General features: G+C 36.9%; 1 protein-coding gene across 6 annotated transcripts in view; it reads right to left on the bottom strand.

Moving 5' to 3' along the window:
• The window catches only part of EIF2AK4 (eukaryotic translation initiation factor 2 alpha kinase 4), a 38,221-nt gene that overhangs the window by 15,181 nt on the left and 3,405 nt on the right, over positions 1-19,635 (bottom strand). For all 6 annotated transcript variants that reach the window (XM_002199451.7, XM_072930124.1, XM_032748809.3 and 3 more), the window contains 21 exons: positions 17,076-17,249; positions 16,149-16,229; positions 15,558-15,706; positions 15,136-15,251; positions 14,308-14,465; positions 13,347-13,882; positions 12,878-12,987; positions 12,192-12,349; positions 11,437-11,849; positions 10,617-10,686; positions 9,360-9,443; positions 8,042-8,164; positions 7,501-7,605; positions 7,206-7,263; positions 6,436-6,515; positions 4,633-4,734; positions 4,000-4,050; positions 2,755-2,991; positions 2,083-2,158; positions 516-637; positions 87-136 (listed from right to left, as the gene is read on the bottom strand). In XM_002199451.7, coding sequence (XP_002199487.4) covers positions 87-136; positions 516-637; positions 2,083-2,158; positions 2,755-2,991; positions 4,000-4,050; positions 4,633-4,734; positions 6,436-6,515; positions 7,206-7,263; positions 7,501-7,605; positions 8,042-8,164; positions 9,360-9,443; positions 10,617-10,686; positions 11,437-11,849; positions 12,192-12,349; positions 12,878-12,987; positions 13,347-13,882; positions 14,308-14,465; positions 15,136-15,251; positions 15,558-15,706; positions 16,149-16,229; positions 17,076-17,249 — 3,053 coding nt within the window. The remainder of the gene's footprint in view (positions 1-86; positions 137-515; positions 638-2,082; positions 2,159-2,754; positions 2,992-3,999; positions 4,051-4,632; positions 4,735-6,435; positions 6,516-7,205; positions 7,264-7,500; positions 7,606-8,041; positions 8,165-9,359; positions 9,444-10,616; positions 10,687-11,436; positions 11,850-12,191; positions 12,350-12,877; positions 12,988-13,346; positions 13,883-14,307; positions 14,466-15,135; positions 15,252-15,557; positions 15,707-16,148; positions 16,230-17,075; positions 17,250-19,635) is intronic.

The raw sequence follows: 19,635 nt of genomic DNA on the forward strand, positions 1-19,635 counted from the left end.
AAAAACATTGAAGAATGAATCAGCCTCTTCAGAAGTCACTGTCAAAGCACAGTATCAGTGCAAAGTATCACCACTACATATCTTACCTTTTCAAGTTTGTTATGTTATTTCTAGCTACAAATCTTGCAAAAGGAATCTGAAAAACAGAATACATGAAAATTGTTGAAACAAAACAGTTGGTCTGACTGAGCTCTGCAACTAGAGGTGAATTATACTGTGTAGTTACACCTATACTCTCAAGTGTAATATAATGCCTAAAACACCTGACATAGCCAAGTAATATTAATCTAACCATCCTTGCTGCAAGTTTTAAATAAAAATATTATTTTCACCTATGTTAAAACAAACAAATGTTATTTCTTCAAAATGTGGTCAGGGCTCCAGCTATCAAGAGGAGGAGTACAGAACTCAGGAGAACAAGACAGCAGTCAAAAGAAGTGTAAGCCTAAACCAAATTCTTCCACAGCACCCTCCCAACCCTTTGAAGCTTTGCCTGCAGAGATGATGCTACTTACTCTGAGGTCGTAAGGAAGCATTACCAGCATCCCACTGTGATCCATGAAATAGGAAGCTTCATTATGTTCATACAGTTTTTTATTTCTGGGCATCAGCAGTGGAGTATGCAGCTTGATGGCTCCTGCACAAAACCAGAAAACACTATTATCTTTCATTTCAGAAGTAACACCTGCTTTTTACAAGTTCATAAACATCCTTGCAGGGCATAATTACATAAATCCATAAGTTAAAAAATTACATTAAATGTTATTAATAGACTTTCCTCCTCCATATTTAAAGAAAGAATGTCAAATTTTGATTTATGCCTAATGCTGCATGCTTCTTGGGCTCAGCAGGGAGGCCAAAGAAGAGAGAACTGCCAATTCTACAGCCCAGCAGAATCTTTACCTTGCCCTCCCTCTTTAAACACCAGCTTTCACAAAAGCAGGCATATGAAACAGATGAGAAACTCTACAGTTACCACTAGCCAAGTTCTGCTTTGGTGTAGAGACATTTCCATATAGAACAAATTTTGTTCAGACATATTGCATCCTCTGTCTCAAAAACAGACTAGAAGTGTTTGTGTTTCATTTTAAAACCTCATGAATACCTTTTATTTCCTGGCTACATTTTTAACTCAACATTAACTTTTAAATTTAAAAAAAGTGCCCCAGATAGAAAGAAATTCTTCTAGCCATTATAGATAAAAATCCGAAATATTTCAGGATTAAAACATTTCAGTTGCTAAAATGCTGACACTTTCCCAAATCTGTCAAGCTTTAAGGAGCAGGGTAAACCCATCCTTGACTTTGTATTTCTCAGCTTCTCACTCTTTTGTATTGCCAAATTTTGATCATGCTTAATTAGATTATGATTTACTTGGAAAACGCAAAGGTTCTATTTCAAAATTCAGTACTTTTATATAAAATAGTATCAGGAACACCTGCAAGATGACACAATTTATAACATTTCAAGTGTGACAGTGGCTGCATAAATTTCCTTCTCAAAAAATAATTTTAAGTGAATACTATTACTAATGACTGGATAGATTCCTGGAAAGGAAAATGAAAGAATATTAAATATCATGGCATTTGCTTTGGCTCAGGAAGTTCCTGAATAACAAAGCATTTCCAAGAATACATCACTGGAAGTACCAGTACACACTTGCTTTGTTTCTATGCTCTCCATTATGCTCTTCCCATTCTGGCTGTTCAAAGAGAGCTTACTGTGCTACACGGATGCCTGATCTCCCACTACAGAGCTACCCTTGTATTTATATCAGATTTTGTGTAACAGCCTGTGCCTCTAAAACTTCATACAGATTTATCAGAACAACCATGTACATTCAAAAATATAATTAAGATTTTCACTTTTTTTTTTTCCTGTAGAAAATATAAATCATCCAGATTTGATGTTAGTAGCTATTACTGGAATGACAAAATAACAGAAGAAAACATCCTAAGAACTTCAAATGATCAACTACCAAACATGTTTTCTGATTTCTCTTATAGCAGTAAATCCATTCCATTCTTTTAAATCCATTCAGTCACAAAAAAGGAAATTAATGACTTTTGTAAACACACCCACCGTGTCTTTTAAATATCCGGCTGACAATGTCACATACATGCTGCTGTATCTTGGCTGCCCAAATAGAAAAACTACCCTGAAACCATCACAAATAAAAAGTAGATATATAATTCACGTGTGATGAACACTCCATGTAGGCAATCATTCCATGTAATACAGGCAATAAACATTCTGCTATCTCATCCCACTACAAAAAACTGCAATGCTTACATAATAAAAATAACCACAGCTATACGAAGCATTATTGCACTGTGTTACCTTGAATTTCTTTAGATTTAGAAAGATTCAAGAGCTGATAAACTAAGAAAAATCACATCAACCAGAAAGAGAAAAAAACATCCAGGGCAACAATTTCTGCTGACAACCAGTCAACCATTACTTTGACAGGAATTAAGAGTAAAGTTATAATCTGGACTGAAGCTTAAAGCTTTAGCTGCTACAATCAAACAGTGCTGTTTTCTTCACTGAAGAATGAATTTAAGGCTCAAATGGGAAGTGGCTATTGAAACCCACACAACAGGCTGTAGTTTTAAATGGGAACCAAAGTGAAGGTGAATCTCAAGATGATGCAATTCACTCAGAAATGCTACAGGTTTACCCATATAAGCGTATTTTAAAAAAATTCAACACAGGGAAAAGCCAAACCCGCACATCCCCTGAACACCTACAAACCTTCAGCATATCACTGTCATAAGTATAGTCTATTGCTGGAGATATACGCTGTGCAAATATCTGACTCATCATAGTCCTGTAGGCCTTGCCATCCACGTTTGCTAAGGTATGGTGGAGGACTTCATGCAGTTCAGACTCTTCCATCTGGGGTGGTGGAAGATGTTCACTTTTTAACAGCTCCACAGCTGTTGGTCGTGCTGCAGGATCATGGTTCAGGAGCCATGTAATAACCAATCTCTACAAATTAAATCAAAATTTTACAGATTAGAAACATTTTGTAAGCTAACAGTATTTAAAACAAACTTGGTAGTCATATCAATTCCATAACAAACTGTGAGACTCCACAGGGGAAAAAACCAGCAGAGTCTGAATCTTTGGGATGGACATTATTTGCTTACTAAATTATGAGTATCTTTTATTATCATCTGAAAAAAATTACTAACCACAGAAATTATTAGAAATGTGCCTCCTGGGATTAGAAAGTATGTAGTATCCTTATCCTTTGTTGTCCCATGGTATACTAGCTCTGGCATCTCTTTATCAACAAAGTTAAGAGAAAAAGTAGAATTGCATGCATGAAATCAAATATTTGAGAGGCACAAGTGTTAGAGCAGGGGGAATCTTCCTGGCATATTTCAGCAATATGTACAAGATGGAAATGTTTCATGGTACTAGTAACATGCAGACTGCTGTTTTACAAGCATAACACATTAAAAAGTTAATAAAATGGTCAACAAAAGAGTTGATTAGCACAAGGACAAAGCTGCCTAGATGGTCCAGAAAAGATCACACTACTCCTTATCACTTCATTACTCTGCCATGGAGGCCCCCAAAGCAGCTCTTGGCAGCTCTGTCAAGCTTGGAGCAGCCAATTGAGTTTTCACATCTCTTTCTGTTGTGTGACATATGTTTCTTTCAAAAAGTTTAAGTAAAAAGTTAAACAAATTGAGCTGCCATTTCTCTGAAGACAAAAAGTCAAAATTGACCCTCAGAGCTTAAAAGATGTGCCAGTGAACTCTAAATTTGTTCGTGACTGTGCTCTGAGAATTTTATGGGTAAATTTATTTCCATGTCAACTTAGAGTATTCTTTTGAGGCTTTATTTCCTTACTTTGTTCTAATATCATGTATTAAGAACTTGGCAGAGAACACTAGGTGGGGAATTAAGTGGGAAATTACGGGGCAAAATAATAATCAATGCTTTCTGAGAAGGAATACCTAATAGTTAAAATATCTTCACAATTACCTGCTTTGCATGCTTGACTTCATCAAAGTCCTTAGGAAATATAATCGCAGGCTAAAAAAACAAAATCCACATTTCAATTTTAATAAGCAGCCCAGATTGCTCAGATTAGTCCTATTTTTAAGTTCTATGTATTAAACAGAGAAATGAAGCATTTCCATTGCCCATGAAAAAATAAATAAAAAAAAAAACCCAAACAAACAAACCAACCCCCCACATGACAAATTACATTTATTTGAGGAGCTAAAAGGAAGAATGCTTTGATGTTGTTTTGTACAACAAAAGTACAATCCATAATCACAAGCATTTACCAACTACAAATGCCACCTGATTCCCAAGAAAGGCCTGCCAGGCCTAAACCTAGGTATACTAAAGAGATGATTACTTTATCTGACATGTAAAAATTTATTTCACAGACAGAACACAGACTGATGGCAATACCATTAGAATTCACAGTGCATTAAAGGAATGTCAGTGTACCAGCTCCAATTGTATTCTTCACTTTCCATGATACATTTTACAAACCTTTATTTTTAAACACTCCCTGTGGCAACATTTTTTGGTATCTTTTGCATCCTTTTGCTTAACAAACTAGTTGATGCATAGAATTAGTATGTTTCATAGCTGTGTACTTACCAGCCTTAGCTGACCAAGAACAAAGATCCTTTCTGATGCAGTATTCATAGGATGGTAACACATTTCAAAGAATATTATACCTAGGCTGAACAGGTCCACTTTCTAAGGAAGAAAAAAATGAAAACTTGTATGTAGTACCTATCCACTCTCTGAAGACAAAAATAGCAGAGGGAAAGAAAAAGCAACAAAAGCTTAGGTTAAATGAAGAGTATATTAGAGCTGGGTTTTTTTCCTGTGTCTTTTTTGTGTGGTTTTATTATTTGTTTTTAAAGCTTTTTTGTTAGAAGACACAATCCATTAAGATTTGGTAGACTTTAAAGCCTTCTGTCATCACAGCACTGCTCTGACATAAATGAGGGTTGCACTTGAGTTGTGGGCAGCAGCTTAACACCAAAGTGAGGAGTGGATGTTCCTCAGGGGTCGGTACTGGGACTGGCGCTGTTGAACATCTTTGTTGGTGACATGGACAGTGGGACAGAGCAGCCTCAGCAAGTCTGCTGGTGACACTGAGCTGTGTGGTGCAGTTGACACATTGGAGGGAAGGGATGCCATCAAAAGGGATCTTGACAGGCTGGAGAGGTGGGTCTGTGTGAACCTCATGAAGTCCAACAAGGCCAAGTGCAAGGTCCTGCACCTGGGTCAGGGCAATTCCAAGCACAAATACAGGCTGAGCAGAGAATGGATTGAGAGCAGCCAAGAGAAGAACCTGGGGATGTTGGCTGACAAGACTCTCAATATGATCAGTCAGTGCAGCCACAGCCCAGAAAGTCAAACATCCTGTGCTCCATCAAAAGCAGTGTGATCAACAAGTTTAAGGAGGTGATTATCCCCATCTACTTCACTCTCATGATATCCCTGGAATGCTGAATCCAGCTCTGGGGCCCCCTACATAAGGAGAACATAGATCTGCTAGAGCAAGTCAATGGAGCAAGTCCAAAGGAGAGCCACAAAGATGATTAAAGGAATGGAGCACCCCTTGCACAAGGAAAGGCTGAGAGAGTTGGAATTGTTTAGCCTGGAGAGAAGGCTCCATGGAGACCTTAGATCAGCATTTCAGTACCTCGAGGGGACTACAAGAATGCCAGAGAGAGGGACTTTGTACAAGGCCACTCAGTGATAAGCCAAGGGATAATGACTTTGAAATGAAAGAGGATAGGTTTAGACTGAATATTAGGAAAAAAATCTTTACTGTGAGGGTGGAACAGGTTGCCCAGAGAAGCTGTGGATGCCCTATTTCTGGAAGTGGTCAAGGTGAGGTCAGATGGGGCTTGAAGCAGCCTGGTCTAGTGGAAGGTGTCCCTGCCCATGGCAGGGTGTCGGAACTGGGTAAGTTTTGGGGTCCCTTTCAACCTAAAACATTCTAAAATTGTATGACTCCCACTTTGAAAACATTTCCTTGCTTTGAAATTCAGTTTGTCTCTGCATATAAACAGGATTCTCTTGGATGGAAAAAATACACCCTCACCCCCCACAATTACAGAAATCCAGAACAGCAGTATACACTATATTACCTTAACTAAAGACTGTAAGATTTCTATTCTATTCAGTTATAATGTCTGTGATTACATGCTTTCAACTTGAAGTTGCTTCCATCTAGTCATGATCAAGCACAGGCAGAAAAATTGACTTGCACACATCCTTCTATCCTTGGTTTTCTCCAGAAGGAATGTTTATTTCCCCTGATTGGCACAGGAGTCAATGACATGCTGTTCCACACTGATTGTCAAGGAGGAGCAACCCAAATCATACATGGTACATCTTAGACTCCATGCTACCTTTTCATTAAGCCTACTCCAATCATACCTGATTGTATGTAGATTTAGTGCTGCCTTGGACCTCTGGGCTGACGTACAGCGCGGTGCCAACCATCCCTGTCAAGTTACCTATATGGAAAAAGACGAGAGCACTACTGTCAAAAAAGTGGGAGAGAAATGCAGCATCCATGTCAAGAACAAACCCATTCATGTTCTCTTTCTTCTAGGTGGGGGGTGCAGTCCTTACTGAGAGAGACCCAGATGAGAATACTTTGACAGACAGTTCTTAACCTCACATGTCAAGTATCCTTGTCTATCTAGTAACTAAACTTATCTATTGCTTTACAGATTTGTAGTAGGTCAGCTCGCAAATGTTACAACTAAATTTCACTGCTTTACATTTGTCTTTAAAAATACCATGTACTAAAGTTCCCTCAAAACACCATATTCAGATTCTAGCAAATTCAAACCAATTCAACCAAGGACACTGAATCTTGAAATTGTCCTATATAGGCAAGGGAACACAAGTGCAGATGGAACAGGTATACAGGCTCTCTATATTCCTCACCATGAGGAAAACACTGATCTGTGGCAGAAGTCTAGCAGAGGAAGCTAATTAATTCTTAGATAAGAGGCAAAACTGACAGATTATAACAAAGCTACCCAACTTTAGGGCTGGGGGGATGGTCCCACCCCTGGCCTTAATAAAGTGAAGTTTTATTTTCAAAGAACTAATGGAAATTCTAACAGTGTATACAAGATCACAGAGTATAAATGCTTGCTTAAAATAATTTATAACAAGTTGCAATGTAAACTAACCTGATGGGTCAGACACAGCAGAAACATCTGAGAGATTTTCCTCTTGTTTAGAGACCACCTGAAACCAGCAAAACAGTCATGTTGTAAATGACACATGAAATACTTCTGTTGGCTGTTCTTGTCACTTGGGTTGGCAGTGCATGGTTTAATTCTAGAACTTTAGAAATTTAAAAGAAGTTTATAGCATTTTCAATATATAAACATTGTGGTCACTTAACTTATGGCTGTTTTTTCCCCTCAAGTAATTACATCACCAGATTGAAGAGTTTTTTCATTCACTTTAAGATGTGCTTACCGCATTTGCTGGATAATCTGTAGCTAAACCAAAATCACCAATTTTCACATGATCATCTGAATCTAAGAAAATGTTCACAGGTTTCAAGTCTCTGTGGATCATTCCCTGTTACAGGAAGAGAATAAAAAAAGACCCACAGAATATTAAAGAATAAACATTATTCAAAATAGAAGTCCTTATAATAGACTGGAAAATCGTATTATATACTTTTAATACAGTGGGAGACCTACTAAGTCACTGAAGATAAGTCTTGAAGACAGACTATCATTTTGTAGCCCAGAAGCCAGAAACAATTTTCAGTGCTACCAGATACCTAACAGAATATTTTTAAAAGATGGTCAAATTTTTATGACTAATGGGTAAAATCTGAAGTGGTTCATTATAAAATTCATGTTCGTGATAAAATATAATAAACCCCAAGACTAATAATGGAAAGAGCAAAGAGAGGACACTTGCTAATGCATGCCGCAGAATGAAGAACCCACAGAGAAAGAGGCATAACACAGATATTATGTACAGGTTGTAACTCTTATTTACTAACCTTTTCATGGATGTAAGCTAACCCATCCAGAATTTCTCGGAAAAGCCTCCAAAGCCGACTGGTATCTTCATATAATCCTTGGTCAATAGTGTCCCTTAATGTGCTCTTTTCACAATACTCCATCTTCAGTTGTACATACACAGGGGACAGAGGGAAGAGCAAACAGTTTTATTAAGAGAAGACACTATCAGAAACTTGTATCTGTACACATATTACTGCTTGGGCTCAGGAGCAAATAGTATCACAAAAAAAAAAATCAGCTATTTGGAATTCTCCTGAGAGCTGTCTTTTAGCTACAAACATGCATTCACTTGTGGGACAATGGTATGAGCCTGCAGAGTAGCATATTCTCTACCATAAACATTAACAACAAAGTGAAACCAGTCAAGCCATAATATGTGATAAAGCCAAACCACAAAGAATCTCTGGCTGTATTGCACTTGGTGTCTTAGCAGCTTTTATTATGAATATACACAACACATAGAAACAAGTTTATTGAAGTCTAATTCCATCTACTTGTAACTTCCTTCCAGACAAGCTCTAGGATTAAGCAAAGTATAAAAAATTGCAAAGCACCATGGAATAGTTAGCTAAGATATACAGCTATAAATAGTTTCTGGGAGAAGTTGACTAACTCCTAACATAAAGGAGGTGTCAGTAGAATAGCCTGAAGCTGCAACGCTGCAAGAGTTTAATTATGTGCCTACTGTTAGAGTTATACAACAGCTTTACAGATTAATGACTCCTATTAAAATAAAGTACATACACAATGCACTTTTGAAGACAATGAGGAAGTTTTCACATCTGTGAAAGACAACTTCCCCTCTGGAATTTAGCATGGTAGACTTCAACTCCACACTGGGAATTAACACCAATTAACAACCAAACGGAGGAACACCAACAACAGTGTTGAGGATTGGGATGGATATTCTCAAGAAAGAAGCACAAGGCAAAAGAATGTTTTGAAAGCAATAGACTCAAAGGTTGGCTGGTTGGTTGTTCTATGGTTAGATCAGGATTTGCCAACTTTTACTTTACATGAGCAACACCAGTTATCCCATTCCGCACTATGGCACTACAAAACTTTGTTCTCTCCAGGCACACATATAGAGCCTTGGAAGGCATAACAAACCACGTGCACTGCACAGTGCCTTCCACCAGCCAAGCCTTCAGAAAACCAGTCTAATGCAAAAACAGCACTGAACTTACTCGTTTGCATTTTTAAAGGTCATTACTTTTATCATGAAAACCAGCAATTAGTCTCTGCAGGTTGAAATAAACAGTATCCTTTTATGTGAACACAGGAGCATATTTGTACCTGAATGTACAGATAATGCACTGTCTGAATGACTGGTGTTCTGTCCTCGCCTCCATGGCTATTCTTTTCATTGCCTTCTTCATTCTTTATCACAATGAAAGTAACAGAACAGTTAGCAACAGGAAGATATGCAGACTTTTTTATTACACATACAACTTTTTTTTAATGGCTAGAATACATTGATGAGAACTCAGCTTCTATGGAAATGTTTGAAAAATAGCAAAATAATACAATGGCATTTTTGTAATGTAACCACTGCATTGAAATAAACTAGAAAATAAACTAGTCACACTAGGTGTGACTAACTCTCCAAGTAAAAATGAGTAGCATTTTCCTATCATTAGACACTAAAGGAAAAGAATTCTGGAAGAACTGGATGAATCCTAATCTCAAGCTGCATCAATATTAAAAAAAGAGAAAAAGATAAGCTCTGAAACTAGAAGATAGAAAGCTTGCTTGATTAATAATGCAATCCCGACCCTCAAGCAACAATTTTGGTATGGTGTACATATATATATATATATATATATATATATATGTGTGTGTGTGTGCATGTATGTAAATAATAAGAAAAGAATGCATATTATTCAATTTTACACTGGGACCTTTTTCATGACAATGTACTTTATAACAGAAAGAGGAAGGAGATGCAGCTTTAAATAAAAGCATTTTAAAGATCATCAGGTTTGGCAATGACATACTGCAGATGCTGCAGAAGAGTGCATTAGCTTTCTAGGGATACAGTGCACTTACTGTCCACAGAAGGTGCTGTAATACCATCTTAAAATCACCTAAAACCTTAGTCATTATACTGACTTCCCCCCTCTTTCAGACTGCTAGCAGTATGTATTTTGTCTGCTTTAAAAAGTGGCACCTGAACACATATATTGGTTAAAATCATCTAGAGGCAGAACAGAATTTCAACTTTGAGAGGTGTAAGACCATGTAATCCATATGGCTAACTGTTAAATCATAAACACATTGAAGTGTTAATCTTGCAATAGCCTGGGTTATGACTAGAAAAACCCTCATATTTAGCTCAATAAACACTTTAGGAAACAGAATCCAGATTAGCTGCATCAGACTGATTTCTATGGGATGCAGCTCACAATGGCACAACACTTCTCTAGCAGGCATGTACAGTTATGTTTCTGTAATTACAGCAGAAATGAAATAAAACTTCTTAGCTGACCTGTTTACTTGTCAAAGACTATTTTACTGTATTTTCATTTTCACTAACTTTATCTTTACACTTACTGGAGAATGACCTTTACTATTTTCATCTTCGTTTTCAAAAATTATTTCGCTTTCAGAATCTGTGGTTGGCCTGTTTAAAAACACAGAAAGAAAAAAAAAAAATCTCGAAAGTTCTGCATACCAAGAAATATTTACTAAAGAATTTGGAAATTATTTTGGGAAAAAAAAAAAAATATCTAAGCTTCTGCTGAAGACTTTCTATAGGCTTTAAACAAAAAAGCAAAACAAAACAATACCCAGTAAAGCATCCTGCTTGCAAAGAAAGACTTCCTTTGACAGTCCAGTTCTAAAAGGGAATGTATGTATTTGCCATCAGTAAAATATAATTGCTATATCCTATAAGCAAAACTGAGATAAGTTTACCTACTTCTTGCTTTACAAAAAAATCACTGTGAGTGAGAGAACTGAACCACACACAGTGGAAGGTATGGAATACACTAATAAAAACCAAAACAAAAAAGGGCAACTTTGATATTTTTCAAGATTTGTAATATTTCTGTTATTCTTTATTAAAAAACTTTATTCTCAAGGCTGGAAAAGACAGTCAAACATAAGGTAAGCAGTCACGCCTTCTGTCACAAATAAGCAGCTTCAAGAAGCCTACACCAAAAAATTTTCCACACAGATTGACAATTCTTAGCTAGAAAATTTCCTCTTCCTGGCTATCTGCCTGCTGGCAAATACACTGGTTTTGAACAAGGGGACAGAATAAAAATGCAGTGAATACTTCTGACAAAAGAAACAAGGATGATAGGACACGGACTTGGAAAAATTAACTCTGCTCACGCTCCCTATAGTGCCAGTACTGAAGCCTACTTACAAAATTGAATGCGAGAACACGCCATCACCATCATCGTCATCATCACTGGACTCCTGATCAGCTCCACTGAATTTGTTGCTGGAGGATCTTTCACATGAAGTACTCCACTCCACTGAACTTGTCAAACACGGAGGAGGAGCATTAGTTTCCACATCATTTGTTTCCTCAGCAGAAGGGATGAAGAGACCGGCTTTGGGGGGCATTCTCCTCTCATCAGTTGTTTCATATGTTGACACACTGGGAACAGGACTTTCCTGTTTTTCTATCCAAGCATTGTAATACCTCACAATATTCTCATGGTTCAAGCGGGAAAGTAACGTCACTTCCCCCTTAATCCTCCGAAACTGCTTGCTGGTAGGGTTTATGCGAATACGTTTCACAGCATAATAGCAACCATCAAGCTTATTTCTCACCTGCAAAATTCACATTAATTCAAAGTCAAATGCTTACAAATGCCTTACAAAGCAGAGCCAGAAGATTAATTTCACGAAACAGGAAGTCTTCCTTTCACCTAGAAAATGACTACAGTTCAAATGCAAGGTTCCCAGTACTGACAGGCTTTTCCCCAGTCTGCCAGCAACCTCTTGCAATAAACTTTTCAGACTATTCAATTCCAGATAAAAACCTCAACACAGGCACAACACTAGCAGACAGCGAATAAAACCATGCAAATATCAAATATATTGTTCTGCTTCAGTGAAAGCAAACATATCCCCAAAAAGGTTTCCACAGAGGAGCCAATTTTTATGCCATACCTTGATGACTGCTCCAAAAGCCCCTTTACCAAGTAATTTTAGCTCTTCAAATTCATTGTAGTATCGTGAAAATTGTCTCTGTGTTTCTGTGAAGAATGAAGCACTGGATATCTGACTGCTGGGTACAACTGTCTCCATGCAATCTATACCTGCTGAATCTGCAATGAAGACAAAGTTACCATCACTGGCAATATGGAGGTAAGGCCTAGCAGCTGTCAAGTAAGGAGCAAGGAGACTAAGACTAAATAATTTCAAGTGAACTAAACCCTAAAATACAGAAGTGCTCTGCTATGTAAAGTTCTAGTACAAGCACAAATCTTAATACTGTTTTTAATTACTAACATAAATTATGCTGGACAAAGGAATGATTTTAACAAGAATGTAAGAAGGAAAAGTGTCATTGGAAGACCATCTTCCAAGGACAAAGTTAAATCTGTATTTACACCGTGCAGGAGGTGGATGAGTTTACAGGTTTCTTTAAAGCATGAGCTGCTTCTACAGAAGAAAAAACAGTAGTCAGTCCACCCCAGCTAGTCTTGAACAGAGAAGTTAAAGATCACACTAACTTTTAGGTCCGTTCATGTAACACACTTGTGCAGCCTTCTAAAGCTGTAGCACAGCTCAATTTTTCTTACTGCAGGCATTCCATTTACTTAGCAGAATACAACAAGAACCAAGTTTCTTACCATCTAGATTTTCTTCAGCTACAGGTATTTTTATTTGTGGAATGTTTATAAAACTATGTTGTAGCAACTGCTGAGGAGTCCATCTTTCTTTATCTTCCAAGCAAACACACCTGTTAGCAAACGAGAGAGAACTATTTAATGTCTGACATAAATGTTAGAAGAGTTCTTATTATATTTAAGATATTATTACCTCCATCATTTAGATGGGAATCAGAAGCAAAGACAGACTAAATGGCTTATCACAGTGATACATAGTTGGTGGCAAAGCAGAGAAAAAGAGAGCACCAAATCTGCTCTCCCAAATCCCAGATTAGGAGCCTGAGCCATGAGACCAACCTCTTCTATAAAAACTAGAGCTAGCAACACAGGAAGACCTATATATTCTTTAAAAAACTGTTAAAATCTTAAAAAAATTTAAAAAAAAAAGGAAAAACAAAGACAAAAATATATAGGAATGTGACAAACATACTTTTCTAGAAAGTCTTGAAATTCAGCAGGTAAACTGGTAGGCACAGCAACTGGGAATTCCTTGGTTACTTGGCCCTGGCTGAGTGAAAGCAGCAGCAAGCCCAGACGCCATACATCTCCTTTTTTTCCAGGTTTGTTGGGAAGACCATCCTCACTAAAATGAACCTTGGTTTGCTCAAAAACATCAGCTTTGCAGATGTCAGCTAAGCGCTTGGAAATGCTGTAGTCTGTGACCTTGATGTTTCCTTCAGCATCTACCAGGACACTGGAAGCACAAAGGACCTTGTGCACTACTGAATTATTGTGCAAGTAGTCGAGAGCTGACAAGATTTGGATCACATAATGGCGCAACTGCTCAACTGGAACTGGAGTCTCTTTGTGCAAGTATGTAGAAAGGCTGCAACCACTTACGTGCTCCACTAAAATATCCACCACAATTGAGTTGTCCTGTTCTTTGAGGTTCATACATTTGTAGTGTACTATGTTTGGGTGACTTAGCTTCACCAGTGAGTTGAACTCTGTTTCTGCTCCCTGAAGCTGGTAGAGAAACACAACATAACATGGATTTTGTCACAGCTTGGGACACACAACTAATAAAATCCGTAACACAAACAAAATACTTATAAAATATATGACATCCTCATACTTTTCTAAAAAGGAAGTATTGTGCACTCAAGAAAGTACAGCTTTGATTTTAACAGGTAAGCTTGATTCGTTGTTTCTTCCGAATTTCAATATTTTATTTATGCATACTTGCAAACATGCTTTCTTGCATTTGTATAATAGTAAAGGAACTCCTGAATACCCCAACACGCTCATTTTCTTTCATGCTTAGATACTCTAAGATTAGCATTTTCAAATTCATTACTACCCTCTTAAGGTTAATATAAACTAGCAGCCTAAAGAAAAGCACTGAACCTCATCTAATCTTTATTAAGCCAAATGCAAAATACAGGCATTACCTGTTTCTTAGACTTCTCAATCTTTTCTATTTCTTGAGTTGTAAGAAACCTTCCCATCTTTTTTTGCCAGTGCAGAACCCACTCATATATTAGAACAAAGTCTCCACTGTGAATTTCCAAGGCATTGTAGACAGATTTACCAAGCTGTTCATCTTTGCCTATACACAAGGGAGAGAAGAGAACATGGCTTCTTTTGTTTCTAAGGATTTGACAAAAGCTCCTGCAAATGCTAAATAAATACCAGTAAGCCTGTTTTCTGAAGGCAGAAACATAAACCAACTTACAACTAGACAAGACATGTATCTATATAGTAAGTATGGAAACTATCAGGCTTGATGAGACTGAATGCTATGTAACAGTACTCAAATGAAAACAATCACACGTTGACAAAAAACTGCTGCACATTTTCAAGAATTTCAAGTTTTAATAAATGAACAACTTTCCTACTTAGCAAATGACAAGTTCTACACACAGTAACACAACTGTTCACCCTCAAACTGCAAAATAATAAAACCTTCCTTTCTCAAGAGACTTTCAGGCTGTTCATCCATCCACTGAGGAAGTGCTATGTTGAAAACAAACAATGAAAACATCTGATGGTCTGTCCATGTGGGCACTCCATGGAGGTCTTCCAGCTCAGTTTTCTGTCACGTCCTGTATTAATGTTTTTGCTAAACCTGCTGGTTTTATGCCATTGCCATCAACAACAATGGAAGGAGAGTAAGTATCCACTTCCTAACCCTAACCCTGAGCTTATCAGTGGTTTCACATATTACTGAAAGCATCCCAAACCCCAACATATCAAGTGCAAATTGTAAATTTGCTTACCTAGACATTTTCCTTTATGAACAGTAAGCTGTCCAGCACCACTCGTGCTGAAGTTCAAAACTTCATGATTTCCAGGGGACTCTTCATTATTACTAACAGAAAGCTGGCGTTCTCGTCTGCAATGTGAAGAGAACATTTTTCTCCAACTCAGAAAGATACTATTTTTAAAATCAGGAGTTGAATACAAACCTTAAAAGCTAGAAAGTTCCCAAGTTATCCACAGCACATAGCTTCGTTAAACATGACCAATGAAGGTAAGGGGGGAAGGTGGCAGGGAAGAGACTAAAATGAACAGGTCAACAACATGGCATACTATTATCTTGCATTCAAATTTCACTTTGTAATCTAATGTTTGCAACAAAATAAATAAATAAACAAGTAAGTAAATAAATCTAAAAAAATCCACATGCAAACTGATATACTTTGAACGTCCAGCTGAATTTGGTCGGTGTTTATTATTCACTCCATGTTCCAAATAGCTCCCATTTAAGCGTGAAGCAGCTCTATGTCCTGCAGTATCTCTCCTGTGAGAATCTTCTTGATTTGTCAGAGCAGCAATTTCCAAACGTTCCTATAAATCAGGAAAAACACCAAAAAAATACAGAAGCCACTCCTATAATCAACATATGCTAGTACTTAGTTATTATTCTATGAAGTCATGCAGATTACAGAAGAAATATGTTTTCATAATAAATGTACACATGAGGTCAAAGAAAAAGTGCTGAGATTTCAGAAAGTACATTTTGGCACTGTCCATGGCAAGAATGCAAAGGAACTGGAAACATTATAGACAAGCTTTTTTCTATGTCTGTTTGAAAATATCCACCATGGTACACTCAAGATGCTAGTATATTCCAGAAATAAACCCCAGAAATAAGCAAGAACCCATTTCAATTTAGATATACTAGAAGCCTTGAATAAGAAAAGAGTATTTCAAATTTTTACAAGTACTGTTACAGTACTGGGAAGAACTTACTGCAATATTTTTTTGCACACCTGCTTAGAAAGAATACCTGTTTGGCAATTTCTTTCTTTTTTCTTTCTTCCCTTTTCTCTTCCTCCCTTCTCTGAATCTCATTAAGTATTTCACGTTGCTGAAATAAATTTCAGTTGTTAGAAACGCAACAGTACATGCAATGCAACTGGTAAAATCTTACCCTGATTTAAAGTAAAGAAATTATGATGCTGATTTTTTGAAAGTGTTGAAAGAGGACTTAGAGGATGTCACAAGAATGAAAAAACAAGAAGTCAAATTGGCTCTCCTGAGGAAGTTAACAGCATAAATTGTATAATACAGGAGAATGGAATTGTAAATTACTTCTACTGCCAGGCCAAACAATAAAGTTTCACACACACACAAAAAAAGACAAAGAGATAAATCCAAATGATCTTTTAAAAACCAGAGCTATTCTATCCATATTCTCCACAGCGTGGAGACTTCACACTACTAGCCCCTGTGAGACTTGGATTAATCCCCTCATTTCTATTGAAGGGTATTGGTGGTCTGACATCTCTTTAGATTAAATTTGTTGCTCTCTAGAGATGCCTGTCACAGTGAATGCTCCAGTCAATCTAAGAGTGAAAGAAGGTATGATTACCTGCCTGCCTGGCTAACATGTCTTAGTTTACCACGGAATGCACTTAATATGTACATTTGCTTACACTTTTGTATAAGGTCCTCTTGATAAAGGATTTTTATAGGATCAGGAATCAACATTTAGGTTTGTTTCAGGCATAAATACTTTCCTGGGTTAAAACTGCATCATTTATATATTACAATTACAGCAGCAGATATTAATATAATACATATTGATCAACTCATACTGCCAGGTCTGACAAGTCAATAATTCACTGAAACTCATCTTTATGCAGAGTGATTTTAAAATCACGATTACGTTATTTTAAGAATATATGGTTATTCATACTTTGCTATCTCTTACCTCCTGCTCCTCTCTTCTCTTAACTTCTTGTGCCTTACGCAATTCCTCCTGAGCCAATCGTTCCTGTTCTTTCTGATGATTTTTTAGCATTTCTTCATGAAAAGACTTGGAAGGTGGTTTATTATACTCACTGAGAAATGACTGTACATGGTCGGCAAGTTCAAATATCATCACCTGAAAGAAAATAAGTACAAATGAAATGCAGAGTCAAGTGATAGCTAAATGCTACCCACCTCAAAAAGCAACACTCCAGAAGCATTTTTCTCAATTTTGTTATATATCAGGGAAAATTCATCATATTTCACTATTTTTTGTCAGAACTATTTATTAATAAATTGTAACAGGGAAAAATCCCTGACCACAGTAGCAAATATAGCAAAAATTACTGGAAGACAGACTACATAAGCCATCTTATTTTCTAACAGAAAAGTGAAATTTAAAAATAATTTTATCATTTTCTTTTAGGCATAATCTTTCTACTCCCACAGATATGGGTTTATGATATATGAGCTACAACAGAACAAATCCTTTGCACTTACCTATTACTGTACCTACTACTATGAAATAATTATTTCACTGCTAACCAGAAATCAAATCCTTCCTCTAGTAGTCTCCTTGTTAGAACTGTAAAGTCACATAAAGCATTCCATATTCATATAGCCACAACTACTAAAATAAGAACTGCATTGAAAACTCTGCTACATGATTTGCCATCTTGGAATACATTTTCAATTACTGCTTACTTAAACTATTGATGATCTATTGACCTGTCAGGGCTTAAGCTTTCAGCAGTCTAGTAGCATCCCCTTATTAATGTAAGCAATCCACAGTGCTAAGAGACCATTTTAGCTCTAAAATTAAAGAATAATACAGGACAAAGGTGCAGTCAGCAGCACCACTGAGCAGGATTTGCACGTCAGCCAAATTAAACTGTACCATCTGCCTGTAACAGGGTGACATTTAGAAGATTCTAAACACTGAATCCCCTGCTTGAAAGTAAGAATGAAGCCAGGAGGCAATTCAAAAACAAAAGAACAGCACCATATGCATAAATCTGACACGTGCAACTAGAATATCTTTCCCAAGTTACTGTTCAGAAGGCAAGGCAATCATTGTACAACATAGGTATTAAAAAAACCCACCAAAACCAAGAGAAAACTCAATATTGACAGTTTGCTGTTCAGTTTCAACAGGTGGTTGAGGTATTGTCAAACTTTCTATATCACAGAATACAATTTAATAAGGAATACCTGTCAAGGTAGAGAGAAAAGTTATCTTCCTTTTTGCTGCAGATAAAAGTACTTCAGGATAGCACTGCATATGCCATTGATACAAAATGTGTACCATACATGTAACTCAACCACATCTACACATTGCTGGAGCAATGTGTAGAAAAATCAACTCTTTGGAAAATCAGCATTAGGAAAATGTATGACATATTTTTAGGTGCTTTCAATGAGATCAGATGTCAAACTGGGACTTGAAAGCCCTACAGGCTAATAATTCTTGTGGTCATTTGTGAGCAGACCAAGTACATATTGCATGGTTTTGTAGTTACTTAGAGAATTTAACCCTTGTACTTCCTATGAATTGTCCACAGCACTGTCATTACAAAAAAAAAACAAACAGCAAACAAAAACCCCACAGTCTAAATTCCAGAATGCTTTATTAAACTGCTAATTTCCAGAGCTACATAAAATTTTGAGTAAATTCTTGGTTATGGAACAGTACATATCTGGCTAAAAACAATTATTTTTAAAGTATCTGCAGAAAAAAATGGCAATCAAAATACAAGTATAGTATTCAAATGGAAAAAAAAAGGCTTGATGTGGCAGGAGTGAATGACAGACAGCTCTTGCTAAACCTGCAAAGTTGACAGGCTTGGGAAACTGAAAGCAAAATACTACTCCACTTCAGCCTATTATAATATCCACAACTGTGTAATACTCATTTTTAAAAAGACAAATGGAGCTATTAAAATGTGTTCACTTACAACATTTCCAAATAGTAATAAGAAGCACACCAAAACCCCTGCTTTGACCAATAATTCGTTGTTTGTAATTCTTTGAATCGTTTCAGATCTCAACAACAACAGAAAAGTATTGTTATTACTAAACATAACCAAGGATGTATAAAATCCCTTAAAATAAAGGAACCTAAAAAGGTCTAAGCTTCCCATGTTTCTCAATCTTTCCCTTTTTACCCAGTTCCAGGAAAACTCAAGCATCCCTACTTCTAAAAACAGAAAAAAAAGGCACAGTGGCATGGAGGGACTGTACTACAAAGTGCTGAGCTGGTGTTAGAACAAAGGTTTCTTGCCCTTCAGTTCAATGTTAGGTGAACAAGATCACATGGAAAAACTCCCCATGTAACCACTGTTTGCTTAAACAGATATGGCCTCTTATGCTATGCAAATTAATCTGAAAAGTGCAGAAAGCTCTCAGTTTTACAGTCAACATTGCTTTTCATACTGCCAAATAACTCAGAACCTTAAAACCTAATAATGTGAACCTTTAAACAGGAATAAGGCTTGCAGTATTTATACTTGCACTGGATTGTG

This window comes from Taeniopygia guttata, chromosome 5 (assembly GCF_048771995.1).
Source record: "Taeniopygia guttata chromosome 5, bTaeGut7.mat, whole genome shotgun sequence".
NCBI classification, from domain to species: domain Eukaryota; kingdom Metazoa; phylum Chordata; class Aves; order Passeriformes; family Estrildidae; genus Taeniopygia; species Taeniopygia guttata.